The sequence below is a fragment of the Dermacentor silvarum genome, chromosome 9, assembly GCF_013339745.2.
Source record: "Dermacentor silvarum isolate Dsil-2018 chromosome 9, BIME_Dsil_1.4, whole genome shotgun sequence".
Taxonomy (NCBI): Eukaryota; Metazoa; Arthropoda; class Arachnida; order Ixodida; family Ixodidae; genus Dermacentor; species Dermacentor silvarum.
Window position 1 is genome coordinate 120,415,277 of NC_051162.1, and position 23,721 is coordinate 120,438,997.

The 23,721-nt window shown below is 45.3% G+C and overlaps 2 protein-coding genes across 4 annotated transcripts in view; one reads left to right on the forward strand and one right to left on the reverse strand.

Moving 5' to 3' along the window:
• LOC119464182 (ubiquitin carboxyl-terminal hydrolase 47-like) overlaps nucleotides 1–17,730 on the reverse strand; it is a 74,679-nt gene extending 56,949 nt beyond the window's left edge. For all 3 annotated transcript variants that reach the window (XM_037725041.2, XM_049656308.1, XM_049656307.1), the window contains exons 1-6: nucleotides 17,519–17,730; nucleotides 10,631–10,690; nucleotides 7,909–8,082; nucleotides 3,908–4,027; nucleotides 2,505–2,622; nucleotides 321–417 (exon numbers count right to left, since the gene is read on the reverse strand). In XM_037725041.2, the coding sequence (XP_037580969.1) occupies nucleotides 321–417; nucleotides 2,505–2,622; nucleotides 3,908–4,027; nucleotides 7,909–8,082; nucleotides 10,631–10,690; nucleotides 17,519–17,557 (608 nt within the window). In that variant the 5' untranslated portion in view covers nucleotides 17,558–17,730. The remainder of the gene's footprint in view (nucleotides 1–320; nucleotides 418–2,504; nucleotides 2,623–3,907; nucleotides 4,028–7,908; nucleotides 8,083–10,630; nucleotides 10,691–17,518) is intronic.
• Nucleotides 17,731–18,003: 273 nt separating this feature from the next.
• LOC119464183 (60S ribosomal protein L10a) lies at nucleotides 18,004–22,083 on the forward strand. The gene is made up of 5 exons (XM_037725044.2): nucleotides 18,004–18,139; nucleotides 18,416–18,571; nucleotides 19,658–19,806; nucleotides 20,252–20,424; nucleotides 21,857–22,083. The coding sequence occupies exons 1-5, from the start codon at nucleotides 18,135–18,137 to the stop codon at nucleotides 22,025–22,027; spliced, it is 654 nt and encodes a 217-aa protein (XP_037580972.1). The 5' UTR covers nucleotides 18,004–18,134; the 3' UTR covers nucleotides 22,028–22,083.
• Nucleotides 22,084–23,721: the final 1,638 nt, after the last annotated feature.

Below are 23,721 nucleotides of genomic sequence, written 5' to 3' on the forward strand. Positions count from 1 at the left end.
TTGGATTGGTTAACCTTTGCTTAAACCAAAACATGCTTTGCCTATTTTTGCTTATCAACAATGACGCATTTGCACAATATTGTGTCAATATATATGCAGCTGTGGCAGCACAGGTGCAATGCATGCGATCCATGCAGGCGTACATACTATTTCATAGTGTTAAAGCATTATATGAAAGTCTGAAATAGAACTGTTTATTCACTTACAGTTTGGTCTGAAATAGCGTGATGGCTTATCATTTAGTTTGAATTTGAAATCACAATTTTTCCTCCAAGCCCCTACGTTTTCGATTTAATAAGTGCTACTTGATTTTAACTCACCTGTACAACGCATTCCTAAATTCTGGTGTCATGTAGAGGGTCTGTAACAGGCTGTTCAGGTAGCAGGTCATGGCTTGGTTAACCAGGCCCACATAACCTTGTGGAAACACAAAAGCAAATGCTCTATCAAAATCCGTCCAACATTCTAACAGCACGTTAAACTACCATTGAAAAATAAACACTGCTCTATTATAACAAGTTGACCACAGCAAAACGCATGTGGTTTTATAACACAAAGACATACCGTATTTACTTGCATGATGACCCCACCCCTGAATTCTGTCAAAACTTTGATGTCCTCAAAGTGGGCTTGGCTATGTTAACACTACAAATTAAGTCACTCGCTAATGTTAATAATAGCATTTATTACTGACGAAAGAAAGCACTGTATCAACGCACATAAAGTACTCATGAGTGAAAAAAAATAAAAAGAATGTGCAGCTTGTTCTGTCTGCTGGCATTTTTGTTTTGATGTCTGCCCGGGTGGTTAGCCAGTTGACATCCTGCAGCAAGTGCATTCCCAAAATTCCTGATAACTACACACATTCGCCACTGTGCGGCTGCCACTATGTTGACCGCATTCCCTGTGCCCGGTCCTTCCTTAGTCCTTGATTGCTTGTGCTTGGTCTGCCTTGGCACCATTTCACCATGGGACGGTGTGCTAGTTACAGGGCCACCTCCAAGTTAAATGCTATTGAGTTTGCGCTCGGGCACGGCAACCGCGCTGTTGGCAGGCACTTCAGTGTCGACTAGATTCGTGTCCGATACTGGAGAAGTCGGCACGACAAGCTTAAGGCTACCTGCAAGACACGTCGAGCTCTCCGTGAACCGAAGACCAGCAAGTTCCCGTAAGTTGAGGAGGCGGTCCTTGAATACACAAGGGACCTCCACAATGATACAAAATCGGGCGCGCACAATTGCAAGGAAGCAGGGAATTCGTGGCAAAAAACTTCCACATGAGCTCCGGATGGATGACGCGCTTCATGCGACGGAACGGACTGTCATTGAGACGGCAGATGTCGTCGTGCCAGTGGCTTCCGTCCGCCTATGAAGCCAAAGTGATAGGTTTTCACCCCTTCGTCACGAGGCTTCAACTTGTCCCAAATAGGAAACGCCGACCAGACTCTGCTGAACTTCGACATGCCGCAAAACACGACTGTCGAGGAGGAAGGTGCTCGGAGTGTCCTAGTCAAGACGTATCAATGCACAATTTTTTTTCTTGGCCCACTCGAAGCGTTGTGCCAGCTCGAGGGACAGTTCAGCATTCGTCAAGCCCAGCTTTTGCCATTACGTTTATCTCTTTGACAACTGTGCTTCTTTCATTGTCAAAAATAACCTTGCTGTCTGAGCCGGATCAAAGAGATTAACAAACTCACCCTGCTAGAGTAACAACGCAGTGAATGACAATGCAGTAACAACGTACTAAGCTGCATATAGTATTTCTTTCTGTTTTAATTTATTCAGTTTCATTTTTTTTTTCTATAAGTAGATATTTTGCACTTGTTTCTGTATTAAAAATACTTTTCCTGTCTTTTTTTTTTCTTACTTTTGCCTTGTTACTAAAGGTTGAATCCCACTTAGCCATGAACAAGATGTTCGTTAACCTTAATGCATAATGTTTTGTCCATTGTCTCCAATACCACTGTGTGCTGAATGTGTATTGTGGTGTTAGAGGCCTAGCAAGGTCACCGGCGACGTCGCCTTTCATCTCCAGGATCATTTAAAAATTAAATTATATTCTCGGTTTTACTGCTAACACCACGATCTCCTTATGAGGCACACTGGAGAGGAGGACTCCCAGATTTTTACCCCTGGGGTTCTTCAACATGCGCTTAAATTTTAGTACACATACAGTTTTGTATTTTGTACCAACTGAAATGCGGCCACTGCGTCAAGATTCTAAACTGAAAAATTTGATTGTGGGGCTTATCATCCTGAAATGGCTCAGTGAGTCATGATAGATGCCATAGTCTGGGGGGAGGCTCCGGATGAATTATGACCACCTGGAGTTCTTTAACATGCTCCCAATGCATGGTAAAGGCACGTTCTTACAATTGGCCCCCATCGAAAGGTGGCTGCCGTGGCGGGGATTGAACCCTCGAGCTCAGGCAGCACAACACCTTAGCCACTGAAATACTCCCACTGAATTCCAGCATCAAGTACTGTCAAGCAAACAAACTGTACCCATGGCCTCCCTGCTGTCTGCCGGGTAGTACTTGCTCTCGCCGGCAGCGCCCCGAGTGTTGCGGACCCAGTCGGCTGCTGCTGAGGAGGAAGAACTGCACTCGTCCAGTTCAGGTCCCTGCGAGGCAGACATGCATTCAAACCACCATTTTACTCCTCAACACTCTCTTACGAAGCACCCATGTCATGCGCGGGACAGACGCCCCATAGAATAAGACGGACAAAAATGGCTACTAATTGATGCTCAGTTGGTACTAGCGCTCCGTTGTTGTCCAGCTCATTCTTTTTTGGTGTCTGTTCTGCACGCAACATTTACTGTACTTCTGGAGATTACCAACAAGCCCAACACTACGTCGTTTGGGAATACTCTCTCATACTTCCATTCCCCTTTGCCAATGTCAAGTAGCCGATCAGAACTTAAATTAAAGTCAACCTCTCAGCCTTCTCCGTCGTTATAAACCTCTGTACCTCCTGCGAGACAGAACATGGGCACTGTGCACCCTATGCTGTGAACTGTAACAGCGTCGGCTTTTCTCCTTTGTTGATTTGAGTCCACTTACAAGTTGAGCAGGCTGATTTCAAAGTAGGTGGCCATGACATAGCTCGAATGCCCTTGGCCCTCCCGTTACAATGGCAGGCAGCACAAGGCGCAACACGTGGAGCATATTAGAGGTAGGATAAGACATTTCGTTTGGCTAGTTTGTGGGACACTGCAAGCACTACACAAAGCTGGAGCAGATGAGAACGGAGGTGATGATGAGAAGGGACAAAGCACCGTGTCCAGCCTTGTTTTCACATTCTGTGAACAAAGCTGAAAAGTCCACCACAAGAGTCTACAGGACACAGGTGCCATAACACATGTTAATTTCCTTACTTATGAAAACAGCCAGAAAAAAACAAAGGACGAAGAAGAGGACTAGACGGATGCATCACTGACCAGCAACAAGTTCTGTTAGTCATCGCTGCGTCCATCTAGAGCAGACGCCTGTTTCTTCATCTTACTAGCTTGCTTTTCATTTCATACCACTGGCTTTGTTTAATTTCTTTCACTTCAATGCAGGTTTACGGATAAGCTTTTGGAGCACATGTCAGTCAATCATTGCAGCTGGCGGTGCGACCGTGCTCTCATGGTACAGTATTCTCTGCTGAAGCACTGGCGAAGTGCTTAAACTGCCAATATTTGTCAAGAGTTGAAACCTTCAAGGTGCACCACCGATTTCGAAAAAAATTTATTTACAAACGTCTCACAAAACACTTCGGGACGATTAAGGGCGGACACCAGTGTCACTGGTGGACATCAATACAACTAGCGGAGCGAGCCCAAAGTGACCAGATGAGCCAAGCTTGCAATCGAGCAGAATTAAGGTTCAGGAAAAAGAAAACGAATGAGGCAAAGTGCTCACCATCAGCCGCTTGGGGGGTTCGCGGTTCCGGTCATACATGACTAGTATGTTGCGGTTCGTGCCATCTGTGTAGAAACCAAGCTCTTGGAGGGTCTTGTCATCACACGTATGCACCGGAACCTGCAGTTAGCAGATTTATGAACACGTTAGTTGAGTGAAGTGTCACCTGAAAATTTATCCCGGAAAACATGCAAATACAAATAAGACAACTGTGATACAAAGAAAATCCCCGTAGAGTGAAGAAATGTACAGCTCAGAAGGCATCAATAAATGCGATCTCATCTTTTAAAAGCATTAGTATAGGTGTGCTGATTAGTGTGTCTCATTTCTAACCTTTTATACCAAAATGTAGCAGAACATCACTGATTCCTTATAAGAAAAAAAAAAAACTGAGGTTGAAGGTTACCTTGGAAAATGAGCGACCCTAATCAAGATCTGAACTAACCGTTTCCTCCCCAACAATCATACAAACTTGGAAATCACATGAACTAAGAATGCATCAATTAGATCATACAGTATTGAAGGGGTGCCTTGCTCTTAAAACAATCTTCCTTATCAATGAACTGATTTTGATGAAAGCGGCAATGTTCCTGCATTGTGTTGCGCTGCATTTACATAAATCAATTGTCATGCTCCCTCTCATAACGGCAATTTTGTCAAGTTACAGCACTGAAGGAGCCATATCTGTGGCTCTACTACAACTGGCATTAACATTCTTTTTTCTTAGGAAGGCTAAATCTTGCAGAGAGCAGCGAGGCAGAGATCACTGTTGCATTTTGAAGTACGAAAGTACATGTAGAGTGACACAAATAATGAAATCGTGGTGCTTCATTCACATGAAGATTGCCGTTTTCATCTCTTCTCACTAGGTGCGCAGTGTATAAACAGATCAATACCAAAAAAAAAAAAAAAACATATCCTTTACCTATTAGAATGTGAAACCATAGCAAAACTTATGAAAAAAAAAAAAAAAAAAGGTATTCGAATGTGGAACCATTGCAAAACTTATGAAAAAAAAAGAAAAGGCCCAGAAACAAAGAACACTGCAGAATAAAAGCACAGAGGATCTTATTTTTTTTACTCGAACATTAGTGTGCAGAAAAAAAGGTTTTACACGTTACAACCATGATCTAATTCTCAGGCACACCATAGTGGGTTCCTCTGGTTAAATTTTTTTCACCCCCTGGGGTTCTTCAATGTGCAACTGAATCTAAGCACACGAGCATTTTCACATTTTGCCCCCATCGAAATGCGACCGCCATGGCCGGGGATCAAATGCATGACTTCGAGCTAAGCAGTGCGATGCCATAGCCACTGGTGGACTACTGTGTGTACTACAGAGTGCAGACATTACACAAGTTTGTACAGTGAGCCAAACAAGAACAAGGTAAAAGCAGGAGCCAACATTTCGACAAGTGGACTTGTCTCTTTCAAGGCGTCATATGCTTAAACTCTACATTCTATAGACAAATTTCCATTCTGCGCAAGACAGAAAATACAGAGAATCATACCTCATCCATAAGTTCACAGACATTGCAACCAATAGGCATAAACGTTTCAAAGGCAGCTTTAGAATCTATTCGCTATGCTAAATTTCAAACTATAGGCAACAGCACTTAGTTATTTTTCATTGGGTTGCTTAGCTTTTTTTTTTTGGGGGGGGGGGGGGGGGTGTCAATAATATTCCTAGCTCCCCAACTCCCTTTTCTTTCATTCATTCATTTCATTGTTTTATTTATATATTCATTTTTTTCCCCATGAGCACCATTTTCTGCTCCTACTTTATTCTCTCTCTCTCAGAGAAACAATAGTTCACTGACCTCCAGTGAAGTAGATAATCCCCCTCCCTCCCCTTCCCGTCATCCAGGCCCCTTCCACGAAAAGAAAAACCTACAGTGACACGTAAACCGGCTGACACACGTCGCTACCTCATGTTCCTCCACCGACGTTGAGTAGCACACCTCTCTTTTCAATTCCAAAACCTCGCCGTTAACACACCCTCGATCGTTACCTCGCCCACCCGCCTTACCCTCTCTCCCCTTTAGAAGAACCGTACCTATGTATACTGTGTCGAGGAGAGCATATGTCGCCTTGAAAAAGACAAGTCCAGTTGTCGAAACGTTGCCTCCTGCTTTCACCTTGCTCAACGTCTTGAATTTCCACCTTCCCTGTGTTTTCCCTGGATATGTCTGTACAGTGATGATAATATGAGTGATTTTTTCATTGTGACTACAGCATGTGGCTGATTCAACACTTGAAGCCAGCGCTACTGATCTGTACTATGTTTTTGCTGGATGCCACTCACCAAGCCGGGCACAGGTGAAGCCAGCGGTGGCTTGTCCAGGAAGCAGGGCGTATGCTGCACTTACTAGTGCGTGCGATCGAATAAAATTGCAGCAGTACCAATTTTTCTTCATGGTTTTCCAGGTTTCAGGCTGGTGTCTCTATGTCTGGGAAGGGCTTTTACAATAATCTTAACCCATATGCAATATATTGTTTCTTGCATAAAGCGTTTTCTCAATCCGCAGTGTTACCAGCGCGCATCACTCATGTTAGCGACACTGTTGGCACGGCGATGGCCAATTCTTGATGTCTACCCTAAAGACTTCTGCCTGCCTGCTTTGGTAGTTTACGGCACAACAAGCAAGTATTTTAGGGGGGAAAAAAAAAAAGAAAGATGCCAGTCTCCTGTGCAGGTGAACTGTTGCTGCAATATAGCAAAGCGCCAACTTCCGGAACAAGGCAGCTTACTTTCGGTGGCTTCAGACCAGGGCGCTCAATGCCCTATCCAGCCCCCTAAAGTACAGATCAGTGGCCAGTGCTTCCCTTTCTTTCCAGCACAGAGGTCCCCCCCCTCCTCTTCCAATGTGAGCTGTAGGTATGTACTCCCTTTCATACAAAGAAGGCAAAGCTACGAAGGCTCGAGGGACTTCCCACACCGCTTGCATTCGAGACCAAGAAATACTGCGTCACATATGAAATGAAGGTATAGGAATGCATCATGTAATTTCATGTAACACTGCCTTATACTTTTGTGTGGCAAGATACGACTTATTATACTGGATGTTGTCACAGATCACCACCTATTATTCCCTAAACAAGCGAAGTGACATGGTTCCACGACTAAAAAATGATGGGGTTTTCCGTGCCAAAACCACGATCTGATTTTGAGGCACGCTCTAATGGGGGACTCCGGAATAATATGGACTACCTGGGGTCCTCTATTGTGCACCTAAATCTAAGTACAATGGTGCTTTTGCATTTCGCCCCCATCGAAATGCTCGAAATGCGGTCGCCATGGCCGGGACTCGATGCCGTGACCTCGTGCTTAGCAGCCCAACACCATAGCCACTAAGCAACCACGGCGGCTGTTTCCATGGCTAGCGGGCCCAGCTCACCGCTTGACTCGTGACCAAAACATACTACGTCACATACTGGGAACAGTAAGGCGCGCAAATGATGCATGACGCGATTCAATTTTACATCCACAAGTTGCAGTTTTAATGTATGAAGTAGTTATTCCATAGAAAGCATCACAGATTAAAAGCAACTGCACTGCAAAACACACGTAGCGAGACTTCTATGACCCCACTAGTTCTGTATCTTCCACAGCGCTGCCTGCCAAGTATGAACTGGAGAATAATCGCGCCACACAATATGCAATTGTGTTCTGTGCTTTGTTGGAGTAAAAACTATGGCACTCACTCACAAGGCCTCGCCTGTCGAAGACGAGGACCTCAGAGACGGCAGAAGACTGTTAGGGAGTCATAGGTTAATGTCACAGCCACATAACACTGCTATTGCAGTCAATACTTCGTGCTTGTTTGCACGACAGCGAGCATTCACTCTTCTCGTTAGCCTTTCGATTCGTGTAGACATCACTAAAGTGGGAATCCATTATGTGAAAAAGAGTGTGACATTCACATTATGGAATCACACTAGCTAGCCTAGCTCTCAGTCGTGATGAATTGTGAAAGCAGCCCACAGGCAGCCTAACTCACGCAGTCGCCGTCGGTGAGCCTCTGAAGGAGCAGCTCAAAGGAGTCCGAAGCGAACTGGAAATGGCGACCCACGGCCTCCATCAACTCTGCTGCTGTTGTCGCTGCTGGAAGGGTCATCGTCACCTTCGCCATGCTCCCACCGGTGCCCGGCGCGGGTACCTTGGAGCTGTGTGCCTGCGTTGGGAGAGGCACACGTTGGGGTTGAATGATATGTCCCAAAGCAACACTGAAGCTATATGAAATGTCGCAGTGGAAGGCTCTTGATTTATTGAGACAGCCAGGGGAATTCTTCAATGTGCCCCAAACTCTAAGCACACGAGAGCTTTTGCACCGCCGAAAGGTGGTGTCCAAATCCACGACCTGCATTTTCAACCCTCCGGATTGAAAATGCAGCTATGCTTTTGCAGGTTGATGTGCCAGACGTGATTGCGGGAGCCAAAAGCACGTCATAGACGTCGAGTTTTGGACACCACCTAGTGCGATTTGGACACCACCTAGTGCGAGACAAGTATTTTGTCTATCAAGCCAATGTTCCTGCGATTCATGTTTTCCGAAGTGTTAAGTTATTTCTACAATAGCCCCATGCTTTCGTGGTTTCCTGTCCAACAGCTTTAATCATGAACAAGTCAAGGGTGTTTTTTAGCCAAGCCAAGTTCTCTAAAGTGAAACGACACTTTTAGATGTGATATGCAGCTCAGCGTATTGCTGTAGCCACATGTGCACTTTTGATTTCGAAGCATTTCGCCTCTTGAAGACCTGAGAGAGCTGGAACAAAGGATTTTAGCTTGCACGCGTGCTCACAATTTTGTGCGTGTACAAAAGCAGTCATGTGCGCCACCATGCATTGATGCACACGAGCATTGCCAGCTAGCGTGAACTTTTTTTCACTTTGTAATATACGAACTGCAATCTTAAGCAATAAGCATGTGGTACTTAATAACAAATGACTTATGTACAGTAATCTTATACACTACATCCGAAGCACCAAGGCTTCACCTCCAGTTCACACCAGTTAGTGGTTTTTAAGACTTTCTTTGCCAATTTAAATTTATAACTTATACTTAAATTACGAACAGCATGACAGATTCTACCCCTATAAATCATGATCATTTCATTTCCACCAACATCTCCCAACACATTCCCACCAGTTGTCAGTACCTTTAAGCAAAATTTTGGCTCTGTCTCAGCTCAGAATAGGTCAGATGCCGAAACACAGCTCTTGTACCTGTCATTCTGCATTTCATTGTCTTTATTCAGTGCTCAAAATGCACGATTTATAGCTGCTAAGCCACCACGGCCAGTATACTTCAGAATTTATGCTACCAGCTAGAGAATTGCAGAGAAATTATTCCCTCACACAAATGTGCTACATCTGCTCGCCATCCCTCTACTCTCTGGGAAAGAGTACTTAGACAATTTATACAGTCAGTTGGCTTAAACACTATTTTCAAGATGTAGTAGCTCTAATGTATACCACGATACATAAAATAGTAGTCTGATCACTGGTGTATTGAATGAATGTATAGCAGTATAATTTCTGAGGCAGTTTTTGAGAATTCTTATGTGAATCTTCGAAGAGGCACCTCAAGGAACACGAATGATAGTAATACTTTGCTATTTTCAGTGAAAGTACTGCGAGTAAAAAAAAAAAAAAATCTAATACACAAAACCTTTTCCTAGTTACTAACTTTTGTAAGTCAGATCACAGAAAAAAAAATTATGAAGGTTTCTAGGTGTCATACTAGCCATAGAGATGCCTATGCTATGTGGTAAAACAGTATACCTTCGCAAATGTGAAAATGGGTAAGTTCCTATTGTGCCGGAAGCATTTGTTTTCACTCACTGCAGCAGGTACCTGGTTGATATTTTATTTACTGCATTCTTTAGGCTTGTGATGCATTGGTTGTCGGGTCAGGGAGCGTGCAGAAGCCCCCTCATACTTGATTATTGTGTTCGATCAGCTTTTCTACGTAAGCAATGTGGTCTAGTGTGCATACAACCGGCGCTGGAGCCTCCACATGCTTTTCTTCAGTTGCTGTACAGTACTGGGGGTGTATTCTGTAAGAGTCCACCTAGTAGATTGTCCATTTCAGCTGTCGCTGATTGGCTGCAGCTGTACGAGTGAGAAGGAGACTGGCTGGGGGCACGTGTCTCCTCCTCACTCGTGCAGCACCATCCAATCAGCAGCGGCCGTGAAAAGCTGTGAAATGCATGCTTTTAAGGGACACTAAAGGAAAATAAACTGACCAAGATTAAAAGGTTAGGCTTCTGTAATAACAAACTTGTCAGTCATGGCGAGAACAGGGCTTTTCGAGGGAAAATTACGTAAATGAAAAACCTGAGTGGCGCCACCTGTGGTGGTTTACGGAACCTCTTCGTGTGACTCAGCACTGGATTCACAGAGTGGCAGAGAGGAAAGGTCACAAGGGGACTACGTCAACTTGTTCGTTTTGCCGTGGGCAATTTAAACTGAGGAGCAACAGTGGGACCTTTGGGGGCATTCTTTACGACACAGTCATGCAATGGCATGCAAAAACCAATGATAGACTCGTAGTTGAATAATCTATCGACCTAACTCAAGTCAAGGTTTACCTTTAGTGCCCCTTGAATTGCTCCGTTATCAGAGCATATGCTTAGCAGCTGTGAAAAGCGCTGTTTTGAACAGCTCCTTGACTGCAGAGATCAACAAAACCCACATGGAAGCGAGAGAGGCCATTCTTACCAGCGGTGTGGTCATGTTCCGAATGATGCATAGCGCCTGAGGTTCTGGTGGCGCGGGAACCTGAGAGAGCAAAATAAAAACGTTTCAATACAGAGAGCCTGGGTATAATGGGATGGGCATAATGTAAAGCAACACTAGCGTATTATACCTTGGCGGCAGCCTAGGAATTCGCAACAAGCTCTATTCACAAAAAACCACACAATGCCTCCATGCTCCAGAAAAGTAGTTTTTGAGAGAACCCAACATTACAAAAATATCTTGGTACATATGTCCACTCTAGTCTACAACATGTACATAATCAGCAAAGGCATTTCACAAGCCTTCAAACTGAGTCTATGAACTCACTGGTAAAGTGAGCAGCACCACACAGGTAGCCTTAATGGCATTGAATCAATGGAGGAATGTGGAACTATGGTGCATTTGCTTCCTTTGGCTTATCAATTCATCAAAAATTGTCGGTCACAGATAGTGCAATCAGAGATCGAAAAATTCTGCTTACAAAATATCTATGCGCTTTTGGAAGTAACCGCTGCAGGTGTAAACACTACCAAGGGTGAGCTTTTCGTTGCGTCATAAAAAACTGGGTCCATAAATATCAGTTGTCAGTCCCTTTAAAGAAGCTCTGTATGTCACCAATGTGCGACCAATCCTTAAATATGCTTGTACAGTATGGGATTCTCATGGCCAAACGTTAATTTACATACTTGAACGCATACAACACCGTGCTGCACGCTTTGTCAGTGGTAATTAAAACATAATTTCAGTATAACTCGCATTAAGAATGAACTAAGTTGGAAAACTGTTCAGCAGCGAAGAACATCTTAGTGAGTAAAATTTTTTCATTACCACTTTTCATGATGAAACTCGTATTAAATCTTTCCACATGATGAGCCCATACTATTTATCTGACAAAGGATCATGCTAAAAAGGTATGAGAAACAAGATGTTGTACGGATGTACTCTTGATTTATTTATTTTTTCTTTTAGGATTCACGAGTGGAATCAGATGCGAGTGTTGTGGATGTTCCCGCAAATATGTTTTGCTCATCCTTGCAAGATGTTTTAGTTCAATGTTTAAGTGTCAGTTGTACCTGTCTGCTTGCCTTTCTTTTTTTTTTTTGCATTCCGGTTATTCTTTCGACCCCCTTACAATAATGCCCAATTGGGTGATCCAGGTTACTGAATAAATTAAATCAACACGTGGACAAGAAAGACTCATCATCCTTGGCAATTGACCCAATGAATTCAGACGCCAATGAATTCTGTTGACTGAAAAACTTACTTTCACCACATTTCTTGCATATTCAGAATCATAAAAAAGCACAGAGAAGCAGAACAGATAAAGAACTTTCAATTCTTTAGTGATTTTTGTCAAGTTTACAGAACAGACTCCATGCGAAAAGTCACTACAGGAACATTAAATATGAGAATATCAACTACATGTCAAGCAGGCTTGAAAAACACCATTCAGGCACTTGAAAATTATGCCTGATGCAACACACTGAAAAACAATGAAAGGAGTACACCCAGTACATACAACATACTCGCACCAAGGAAGTACACACAATCGTCTACCTTCCCACTCGTTTTACTGAAACATTTTGAACCCCTTATTCAAACTTGCAACGTGATTCCAATCAGAACAGTTTCAAGATGTATGTGACACATTTTAAGTACCATTACTTTCATCAATGCTATTGCTATTGACGCACGTGGTGTACACAACTGTGTACCCGGCGTCTTAAAGGGTTAACAAATAAAATGTTTTCAATCTTAACTGCTGTCTCAGTAAAATACATTAGCAAGTTTGGATGAAAGACAAACAAAACTGGAGTAATTAGGAATAAACAAGGGGCCATACGAGAATGTGGCCGTGCAGTTAAACCGCGATGTAGACCACTTGCCAAGAGTTCTTCCACCTCATTGTAATGCCACCTTATAGAGTTTAAAAGCTCATTCACACCGGTGACTGACAGCGGTCGTGCGACCAAGTTGGTCACAACTTGGTCGCACAACTGCACAGTCACAACTTGGTTTCTCGAAAAGCGACTATTTTGGGCCAGTCGCTCGCTGCTCAACCAATCAGCGCCGCACCGAAAGTGATATGCGTTTTCATCCAGCGTCAAATGCAATGTGCATGCCACCATGCAGACTACAGGCCGGTAATTAGTGTCTTGCCTTGTGATGCTGGGACACAGCAGTTGCAGCAACGTGTCGAACATACATGGTCGCATTTGCTGAAAGCTAAACAGCAGGAAAAGAAACAACACAAACCCCTCTTTCCAGCTGCCGTTCGTTGGATGAGCATGCCACCCAAAGGTGAACAGCGGGTGAACAGCTTCGCTTTTATATTATGCACTGATTCCCACGCAACGCGAACTTTAAATTACAACTGACTCTCAATAACACTCGTCATGCGTGCGAAGTTCGGGCAGGAGGCGGCTTGTGTGGCCGGGCACTTCTCGCATGCGGAGGCACGGGCGCGCCCACAAGTATCACGTTTTCTTCAGAGGCTTCCACGCTGCCACAGCTGACACCACGGCAGAGCACATCAGCACAGGGACATCGTCTTCCTCTGCGCTCGAACCAAAATCCATGGCTCAAAACCAATGTACACACTGCCAACGAAGTGCGCGTGAACTGCGTAGATTAGTTACTAGAGTACTCGGTGAGAACGATAATCTCCTCCATTGCGACTTGCATCTCGCGCTCAGCCGGGCTTGCCGGTGTGAGCATCGGTCGCCTTCGGTCACGAGTCGCAAATGGTCGAGCGACCTCCTCAAGTCGCCGGTGTGATTGAGCTTTAAGGGATGCCATGCACTCAAGCAGAGGGCTCGCTTCCACAAGAAACTTCCAAGAGTGAGTCTAGCATGCGCTAGTGTCAGGATTGCCCCTTTAGATGTGCCGATTCCTGGAAGGACACCGAGTGGCTTTTGACAGTTTTGTACACCTAATCATTGACACAGTTGTGTAAAAACATGGACCCCATAAAACTTGAAGGTTAAAAAAAAGAACAAATCACGTGTCAACTTGCGCACATGAGCCGTATTGCGCACATAAGGTGCACAAACGCCTTAGCTTGTCTGGGTTACCAGGTTGCCAGAGATCGTAACCAGAGAATACTGAGTGACCGGAGATGTGGGTGCTAGTAGCAACACTGGTACTGCCATCTGGTGGCGTATAGTTTAACCACATAACAGAGCTACCACTGAAGTGACCAACCATATTCTATTTAGTTTTGCTGGTGTAAAGTGTCAGCAACAGCATACTTGTGAACATACAACCTTTGGATTTTTTAAAAGAGCATGCATGTAACAACGTGTGTAATGCATCATGGTTGGACAAAGCATCACAAGACGTCGCTAGCAGCGTAGTCAGTGCCATTCACGTCTCTGGTAACCTAGCACCCTGTAAAAATAAATACATATTGAAAAAGCTATAATTCTCCAATGGCAGCCGCAGAAGTTTACAGAAAATAAGTACAAAAAAAAGATAGCGCACTGTCTATGCCACCTATAGACATATTCAGTAAACGTCTGCTGTCATTGCCAAAAAGGCTTCCGGCCGAAATCTGAAACACCGTTATTTCAACCTTTTAATCTTCCTTTGTGCTTGGCCTCTGTTTTTATTTGACGGCGACAATCATCCTCGACCAGGCGAGCCCTCATGAAAGCCTAGACTTAATGCAAATCACTCCGAGAGGGTGGTAATTTGTCCAGGTATTTGTCAAAGTGTTTCTACTACACAACACCCCCTCTGACGCACTAGACCTGTGCTTCTCAAACCATAGCCACAGCAAATGCCCAGAGCTTAAACGATTCGGCAGGGGCCCATTGGGACTGCTCAATAGGCGAGCTTTTGATGAATGTCAAATGACAATAGATCTAGCCAGACATTTGGTGGAGTGTTTTTGACAGTGTATTGGCGTCGAGGTACATGCTTAGACTAACACCAGAGCAAAGGAGGCACAGTCGGGTGTAATGCTGTAGCTTGATATTTCATACACTAAGCATGTTTTTGGAAAAAAAAAAAAGAACACTTCTTAAGACAATACAGAATGACATGTGAAATGCACAAAAATAATGCGCACAAGAGACTACATTACCCCTACTTTTCACAGCATTTGCTTTCTGCTGGTTTATCCAGTTGCAGCTTGATGCACTTCAACACAAATGTGACAACCGTAATGTAACTGAGGACACAATCCCAGACAGATTCCTAAGTGCGCGCTAGCATCATGTAAAAAGGAAAAGCCACTGTCTGCCAGGGGTACATTGGCACACTATTTTACGGTATCAGACACTTAAATGCTGGTCCCACAGTTTTTACTGCCACCCCTGGCTTCATGCCAGCAAAGGCGAAGCGACGCGTTCCCGACAGAGGAAACGTCTGACCCATTCAGAAATAGTCGGCAAGCGGCTATGGCTTATGCGCAGGCTTTGAACGCGAGGAAAGAATCCGAGCAAAACAGAGAAAAGCTGCAGCGAACACGAAACTTGGCACTGTTTGCCAGACGATGGCACCTGGCTCACCTACACTGTAGGAATGTCAACGAACTCCGTTCAGACTGAACGACGCTATGTCCATGCCGCTTCGGTGACACCTGTGCATCGGTGTGTATAAAGATGGACTACAGCCAGCACTGATGACTAGGATGGCATGCAACTACGTCTCTGTGCTACCTAGTGCAGCCATACATTAGACGGGATATGCATAGTGGAGAGGTGTTTCTTGCAGTCCAGAATTTTGTGGGCAGCATAACTAAAGAAGTCACTAAGTATGTTTTGTCGCAATTTCATATATACCTCTGTAAGCATGTGGGCAGTATCCATGAAGCTTCCGGATTTAGAGACAGTAATGAGACGGTAAACATTGGCAAGCAAACGGAAGCAAGAGACCGAAAATTGGCGGTGCTTAAGCAGAAAAGAAAGACTGACGTCAAATAAAAATTGGAACATGGCCTCAAAATGGTGAAGTCATGCGCTTATATACACACAGACACACCATGGAGTTGGAATTAAAATCCTCGAAGACATTAAAGTTGCATACGAACTTAAAATAGTAGGCTGGGGTGTTGTGGCCCATGCCAACGCACCTTTTGAAAGGGAAATTTACACGTGTTGTACTGTACAAATACAGTCCTGACGGGAAGCATACGAATAACACGAAGAGCTACATATGCTTGTAAACAAGGTGCGCAAGCACGAGTTTACGTTGATGTCCTAAACCCACATTACTGATAACCTTGACTAACTTTCTCTTCCTACAGCTGTTTTAACAAGCCTTGTGGAATGACGCAACCTTTAGACCATCAGGGTAAACCGAACAGAATAACCGGTTGGCTAGCTAAAACAGGACTTTATTTTTGATGAAGTCCTCCTGGTGCCCGCCACATATAAACAAAATACCGCAGTGTGAGGGCTTGGAACCCAGGACCTTCCCTCCCAAACCCATCTGCGAGATTCATACTCCAGTGATGGCAAAAGAACACAAGCTAAAAACAGCACTGATGCCCCCATTACCGGACAACAGTGGAACACTTTTTTTTTTTTACTTTTTATTTCACGAGCAGCGTTTCCGGCCGAAACGTACAAACGTTTATCAGCAATTAGATGCCTGCCACACGCGCGAAGTGGAAGCAACCAACACATTGCGCAAGGCGGGCGCAATGAACTGAAACTGCAAAAATCGCTCCTATTTGTTGCACCGCGGTTATCTGAGGCATATAAGGTTCCGCTATCTTGTCATCAGAGTCACGTGAAAAGTGGCGCCGTCCAAGTGACGGACGTTTAATTCGCGCTGCCTGGAAAGCGTAGTATAGATAGGTTAGCTTTCCACCGAAGGCTGGCGCATAATTAAGCGCTGCCGCTCGCTGGGACGTGGGTTTCGAAACTATGGCGCGAGCTGCACCTCTCGGAGCGAGCGAGAACGCGTGGTCGCAGGCCTTGCCACAGCTAAACACCTCGCCGCATTTTAAACTCCGGGCGCGTGCCTGGCGTTGCCTGAAAGCGGCTAAAAATACCCGACTGCGCTGCCCCATTTTTGGCGACTACCCTCGTCGCTTCGCAAAGAGATCCCCCGTTGTACCACAGCGCGCGGGTTGGCCTGTCCAGTGTTTTAATTTTTTTTTTTCCCCTTCCGCTGCAGCTTGCAGCACTGCAACTCGCTCGTCCTTAGCAAGCTTGTCTTGTTTTCTGATTTCCTTTCGGTTTCACTTTTCCTCCGCCTACGCCGCGCGCCCTGCCGATGAGATTTTTTGTTTTGCACGCTAGCGGAGTCGTCGGGTCACTCGAAACTTTTCTTTTTCCTCCCACGAGTTGCCGCGGCGACCAACGTATCACGCAGCTGCGCGCACACACACGCACACGCGTTCTCCCATTCATTGAAGAGCCATGCAGATGTTTGTAGTACGAACGCAGTGGACATGCAAACGCAACGCTTTGAGGCACAGAGGTTTCCGATTGGCATCCGTCTCGCAAGCGGTACTGTTTGCGCCCCGACTCCCGTCTCTACAGACAATGGACAAAAGATGAGCGAGTGTCGACGACGTGCTCGTTGTCGACAACGTGCAATGACGCACGGGGCGTTCTCTGAACAAGGGCGTCAAGTGCGCACACGCACCAAATGAGCGCAGCGGCGAGTTCGGCGCACTTCGCAGCACCTGCATGAACGTGTGTGTGCGCGCGGAGTGCAGGGATACGGTTGTGTAACAGCTGACGAGACGCAGAAGAACGCGCGGCGAATGCCGCCGTTGTCAGCAGTCCGTACACCGAGGTCCGGAAATGGGGCGCGGGCCTGGGACTTTGAAAAGACAGCTGACTGTCCCTTTAAAATTAAGGCGTGCGATACCGCGAGCCGTGCTTTGGGGGAAAAAATGAGGGCACTTGCCTCGTCCGAAACGGGCTGCGTGTTCTCTCCGGGAGTCATTTCAGAGCCGCGGTGTAGCCTGCCGGGTTCGGGCAGCCTTTCCTTCGTAGGGACGATGCGCGCACGTCAAAAGAAAAAAAAAATGTTGAGGAAGGGGGGGTATTCACACAACCACTTTCAAGCCATGATGTTCACAGCAGCACCAGCAGCAGTCGCAGCCATGACCGAGCCAGGCCAGCCTGTTTTAGGAAAGAAAATAACGCGTCACGTGATTGGCGGAAACGCCTGCCTGACGTCACTGAACGCAGGTGCTGGGCCAATCGGAGCTAGCAACACATTGGTTGCGCGGCCGTCGTAGTGTAGCGTCACATTGTTTATTCCCGTATCAGCAAACTTACAATATCATCCTTACTTTATTTGACAGTACATTTAATGTAAATTTACAATGAAATCAACTTTGTACATTATTTATAGAAACAAGGATGCTGCAAAAAATTATAATGTTTTTGAATTTTCTCCGCCAGGGTGCTGCTTGGTCACGTGGCTATCTTAGGAGCCTTCCGAATGCTTCCGCTTTCGATTGATCTTTTGGTCGTTTGCCGTGCTCGTGAGCGCGTCTGCGCGTCGACTATCTACCATGAGGTACGTAATCCATTGCAATCCTTCGCTGAATTAGTATTTAACGCTCTAGTTTTTGTATCAATCTTAGTTATATGCATGACAGTACGGCAGAGAAATAAATTTTTGCAATAATCGTCGTTTTGAGTAGTAAAGATCGTACTAATGTGTAGCTACCCGCCTATCTCGTGTGTATGAGCAAAGATTTCACTTGTGCCTCACCCGCACTTATGCAGTAGTCACGGTGATACTCATTGCCATTATATATGTATATATATATATTTTTTTTTCATTCTACAGCTCTAAAGTGAGCAGGGACACCCTGTACGACTGCGTCAACGCGGTCTTGCAGGAGTCGGCGAGGAAGCACCGCAAGTTCCTCGAGACGGTGGAGCTGCAGATCGCGCTCAAGAACTACGATCCCCAGAAGGACAAGCGTTTCTCGGGCACCGTCAAGTAGGCCTCGGCGCGCGCACGCCATCTTCCTCCGCAAGCATCGCACACAAACTGACCTGAAACGCACAGCCTTTGGCGTCGTTTTACCCGAGCAAATCGCGCCCTTAGTGCGAAATCTCAATCTAACGTGACCGATCGGAGTCTTGCTTGCAACGTTAACGTTTCAGACTCGAGCAGAGTTTAAGTGGAATGTGCCCACTTGATTTCTACAGCGCATGCGCGCCTGGCGCCGTGCGGGGCTGGACGACGCTGCGCTTGTACGAATTCGTTGGCAATGTAATCGTTGGGCGTAAGAAGTCGCTGGTTGCGATCGCCGAGACGTCAAAGGCCTGTAGCGCAACAGGTAGCTCGGTTTTCTGTTTCGGGAAGCCGGGCGGACTCGCACCCAGAGTCTTAAAACTGTGGGGAGGTGTATCGCTTCGGCGGCACCAATAATATTCGCCCGGTGACTCCTGGAAGCCTACCGTCGTATGTATGACCGGTGCGCATGAAACAAACACGAGTTGCTTCGGAGACAGCATTTAGTCGCAGCAGACGAGCGCTAAGAGGTCGTATGTTGTAACTCAATTTTTCATTGTACTAATCCTGCTGAGACAGCAGAATGGAATAATAGGGAAGAGGTTGCCATTGTCTGCGACTCATGCTGCATTTGAAGCACTGTGGCTGACTTTGTGATAAGGACAGCATTTTGGAATGCTTTGTTGCTCGACTTTGACGCAAGATAGGCTTAGGACGTGAAAAGCCGAAGGTGTGCATCGTTGCAGTGATGACTCTAGCACTGGGCAATGAACTACGCTGATTACATGTGCATTTCTGAGCAAGATGCATTTCGTACGATAGGCAGCCGCTATGTCCGTCAAGCAGGTTTCTTAACAGGGTTACAGTCATTTTGTAGCCTATTAGCATGTTCCAAGCAAAGATATGAGGTGAGGTAGCTATATTTTCTGTATTTTGCACTGTGATATTGACTCACTGATATTGTAGCACAAATTGTTTACCCTAAGCACCTTAAGAAAACAAACCGCACTTAATTTGTTTGGTTTTGACATACGCAGTGCTAAAAAGACTGCACCTTTCATTTCACAGGCTGAAGCATATCCCGAGGCCCAAGTTCCAGGTGTGCGTTTTGGGTGACCAGCAGCACTGTGATGAAGCCAAGGCCAACAACCTTGCCTGTATGGACACTGAGGCGCTGAAGAAGCTGAACAAAAGCAAGAAGCTTGTCAAGAAACTCGGTGCGTGCTTTTGCTGACTGAGGGGCTTTGTGCACTGGCATGTTAATTACTCTTGTGACCTGTTTGCTAGCTTTGGTCATGGTGCATTGCCAGATACGAGGACTATTGATAGCACCAAGCCAATCTGTAGAAAGGCTAGATGATAGCTGCTACCAGAATGATGACTTGATCAAAACTGCATGTATTACCTGAAGTTCTTGTGATCGACACAATGAAGTCTGAAGTGGTAGCTCATTGCAATGTAAGCCAGCAGCTGAAACGCACCTAAGATAAACTTTCGTGTGCATGCTGGGTTTGTGTGCTCTGTAATTACGGCACAAGAAAAATCATATTCTACACCTCTAACGGTGCCCATGACTGCTGTTGGCTTCATTTACACTTGCCGGTTTGTTTACCTCTAGATTTAGTTGTGCTCACTCATTTCATTCTGTTCTCACCACCACAGCCAAGAAGTACGATGCGTTCATGGCGTCCGAGTCGCTGATCAAGCAGATTCCGCGATTGCTGGGCCCTGGCCTGAACAAGGCGGGCAAGTTCCCCACACTGCTGACCCACAACGAGTCCATGATGGCCAAGCTTGACGAAGTCAAAGCCACAATCAAGTTCCAGATGAAGAAGGTAAGCAGCTGTCGTTAAACTTGCCAGAATTGGTTTGGGTGCATTCCCATACTAGAATTTATCTGGTAGCATATAGGAGAGCAAACGAGTCAAGGTTGGCAATGCTCATGTTATAGGTGGATTACGACACTTTAAGCAGTCTTGTTAAATATGCGCTGTGGTGGCGCAGTTGGTAGGGATGTGCGAATAGCGATTTTTGAGGCCGAAGTTTTATAATGACCTGTTGTCGTTGCAATTAATATAAAACAAAGTTCACATCCCAGTATTGAAGTTAGCTAGTTTCGGTCATTACATAGTACGTTATGAAGCATTCTTTATTAATAGCACGAATGGAGCATTAGGTGCAAACAAGTTTCTTTGTATGCACAGGGCTCTTGGATGAGTGCGAATGGCCACTGTAAAGAATGGCTACCTTAGTGACGTAGCCTGCTCCAATGTGCGAGTTCTAATGTTCTTTTTCTCTTTTTCTTTGTCTATATTATGCTCGCAAGGGTGAAAACTTACTGCACTTCGCTTTGCGTTTATTTCGGTGCAGTAGAAATTTTGAAATATTTAAGTATTTTGCGAAATATTTGCACTTAAAAATGGTGACTTCCGATTTTGGACATTTGTACACCCCTAGCAGTTAGCTGTCAGTATTTCTGTAACAGGCTTGATTTGCACTATGCAACGTCTTGGGCATTTTAAGTCTTCTAGCTTTATTACTTTGGCAGCAGTTCGACAGAATCTTATGGTCCATATGACCTGGTGTAACGAGTTTAAAAGATGTCACTGAAGCTTTTCTTATTTTTTTTATTTAATTTTAATTTCCAATGAAGACTACCTGAAAGGCAGCATTTTTGTGGCTGTTCCTAGTGAACTTCAATTGTATTATGTATTGCAGATGGATGAAGTTGTTTGAAATTCATGTGCACAAAGGATGGGGCCTGCTGGGAGTTTTTGTTGTGGTTAGGTTGTAATTAGTAGCATGTGGTTCCTACAGTCTGCGTACACAGTGAATCTTGTCTATAGTTGTTTTGTGCACTCAAATGTGTAATGCTAAGTGTGGCTTGCTCTTTTTGCCAAGGTTGTGATGCCAGATGAGCTAGCTACTCTTCGTTGCAATAGCCGTAAACATAAAATTCAGCTGTGCATCTCGTCCAAGCATAATTCATGCAAGAGTATTTGGAAGGTACTGCATTTTTGAGATTGGTGTGACAAGTGTTCTGTTTTTCACATTTCCAGGTCTCTTGTGATATAGCTCCCAGTGATTTCTGCATGACAATTTCTTAAGCACATTTGTTATGAAAGATGTATGTGATGAGTCTAGCACTGGGCAATGAATGGTTCCATTGATTACTTGTGCATCTCTGATGACCCCCGTTCCCTTTACTGTGTCCCGTGTTGGGCCCTTGTTCCCACCGTAAACCTTTTTTTTTTCTTTCTGCACTAGGTTCTGTGCCTTGCAGTTGCCGTTGGCAATGTTAAGATGAGTCCAGATGAGCTGGCCCAGAACATCAACCTGGCCATCAACTACCTAGTGTCTCTTTTGAAGAAAAATTGGCAGAACATTAGGTCCCTGCACATCAAGTCCACCATGGGTCCCCCCCAGCGACTCTACTGAGTTTTTCTGGTGTCCGGCATTGGATGGCTGTCATTAAATGCACAGCGCTGTCTCATGTGCAGTCTTGGTTTTTTTTTTTTTTTGTCTACTGCTTGGCAAGCTCTGCAAGGCGGATGCAGACTTACTGGTGTCATTTATTTACACACACACTTTCCAGCAAAAGGTCCTCTGGTGCAGCTAGGTGGAACCTTAAGTCACATCTGGCTCAACAGTGCAATAAGCAATTTGTATGTTAATATTGGCTCAAAACTCTTGCTGTAGTTAATTATGCCACTTATTGTGACATCCGTGTTCATTATATTGAGATTGGAATGCGTGGTTTGAGATTGTGCAAGCTAGCATTGCAGATTGAGGGAAAGTATCGTGTGGTGGCTGCAGAGGGACTTGCATGAGGCGATTGCAATTCTGAGGCTCGGTTAATTTTTTGTCTTGCGCCTCAAAGGAAATAGAAGGTGCCCTTTATGGCGCTGTCGTGTGTTACGTACCACGCCGCATTAGGAAGAATAGCTTGCGACGGACTTGTGTCTGCACTGTGATCTGGCTTGGGCAGACTGGCGTCTAACAAGCAACTCTGTTGGACTAATCTGGGCACCATCGTTACCGGGTCCTACCTAGCTGACGGCTAAGCACGCCCTGGGCACCCTCCTGTGATAAGGTGACGAGCGTTGCTAACAGTGGATAAGCACCCGTTGCAACCGATACGGCCGCACGCGTCTCGGGATGTCTCAACGGTAATGCTATGGTGGCTAGCACCATAGTACTGCGATTACAATTTAAGCGACAACGTATTGCTGCCGTCGAAACGAGTTGCGTATGTACGGCGGCGGGACCATGGCAGGATTCCTTTCGCGCTCCCTCTATTCAGAAAAGTAGCGACACTCCCTCAGGGCCGTCCCGCTGCGCACGGCACACTTTTCCTAACAGCTGGCGCCGCGGAATCGTTGATGCACACTCGTTTCGGCTGGAGCGTTAATTGAGGATTAAATACCTAATGGCTGGTACGACTATGGTAAACTTCCGGTAGGTCGTGTTGACGAATATGTTTTAAAAAAGTGAGCGAGATCCTCTAAAAAGTGGCTATCAAGCAGTTCGGTGGCTTGCTCACCATTGCGGAGATTTTTCGCCATAATTTTTTTTTTTTTTTTTTGTGGCGAGCCATGCAGCAACGTCACCCATTCGTGGAACATGTGTAACGGCAACAACATTTCGGCTGGCCTTGTGGAAACATTGAAAAAAAAAAAAAAACAATTTCTGTTTTTTCTGTGGCGCAGATCATTCCTGCGCTGCGCCTTAGAGCGGACTTGCCAGCGGAGTGCACCCACGAAAGTAGTGAAAAAACCCGAAAATATTTTCGAAGTGAACACCTGAAATAATAAAACAATCTTATATCCTTCGCCAAGTTTCGGTATTTGTTGGCTCCGACTGAAGTATGTGTCAAGTGTTCGCTGCAGCTAATATTGCAGATACCTAGTGTATGTTACTTTGCTGCTGGTGTATATTTTCAGCAGCAACACGATTACGCCACTGCCGAAAATTTACACCAGCAGCGAAGTAGCATAAAATTGGTTATTGCAATATTAGCGCTGTGTCTGCTTGAGCTCTGCTGCTGCACCATGCAGGCCGTTCACTTCTGCGCTTCCGCTCATCTAGTAAAACGCCTAGCCCATTTGCGTTTACCCCAATGCGGGACACTC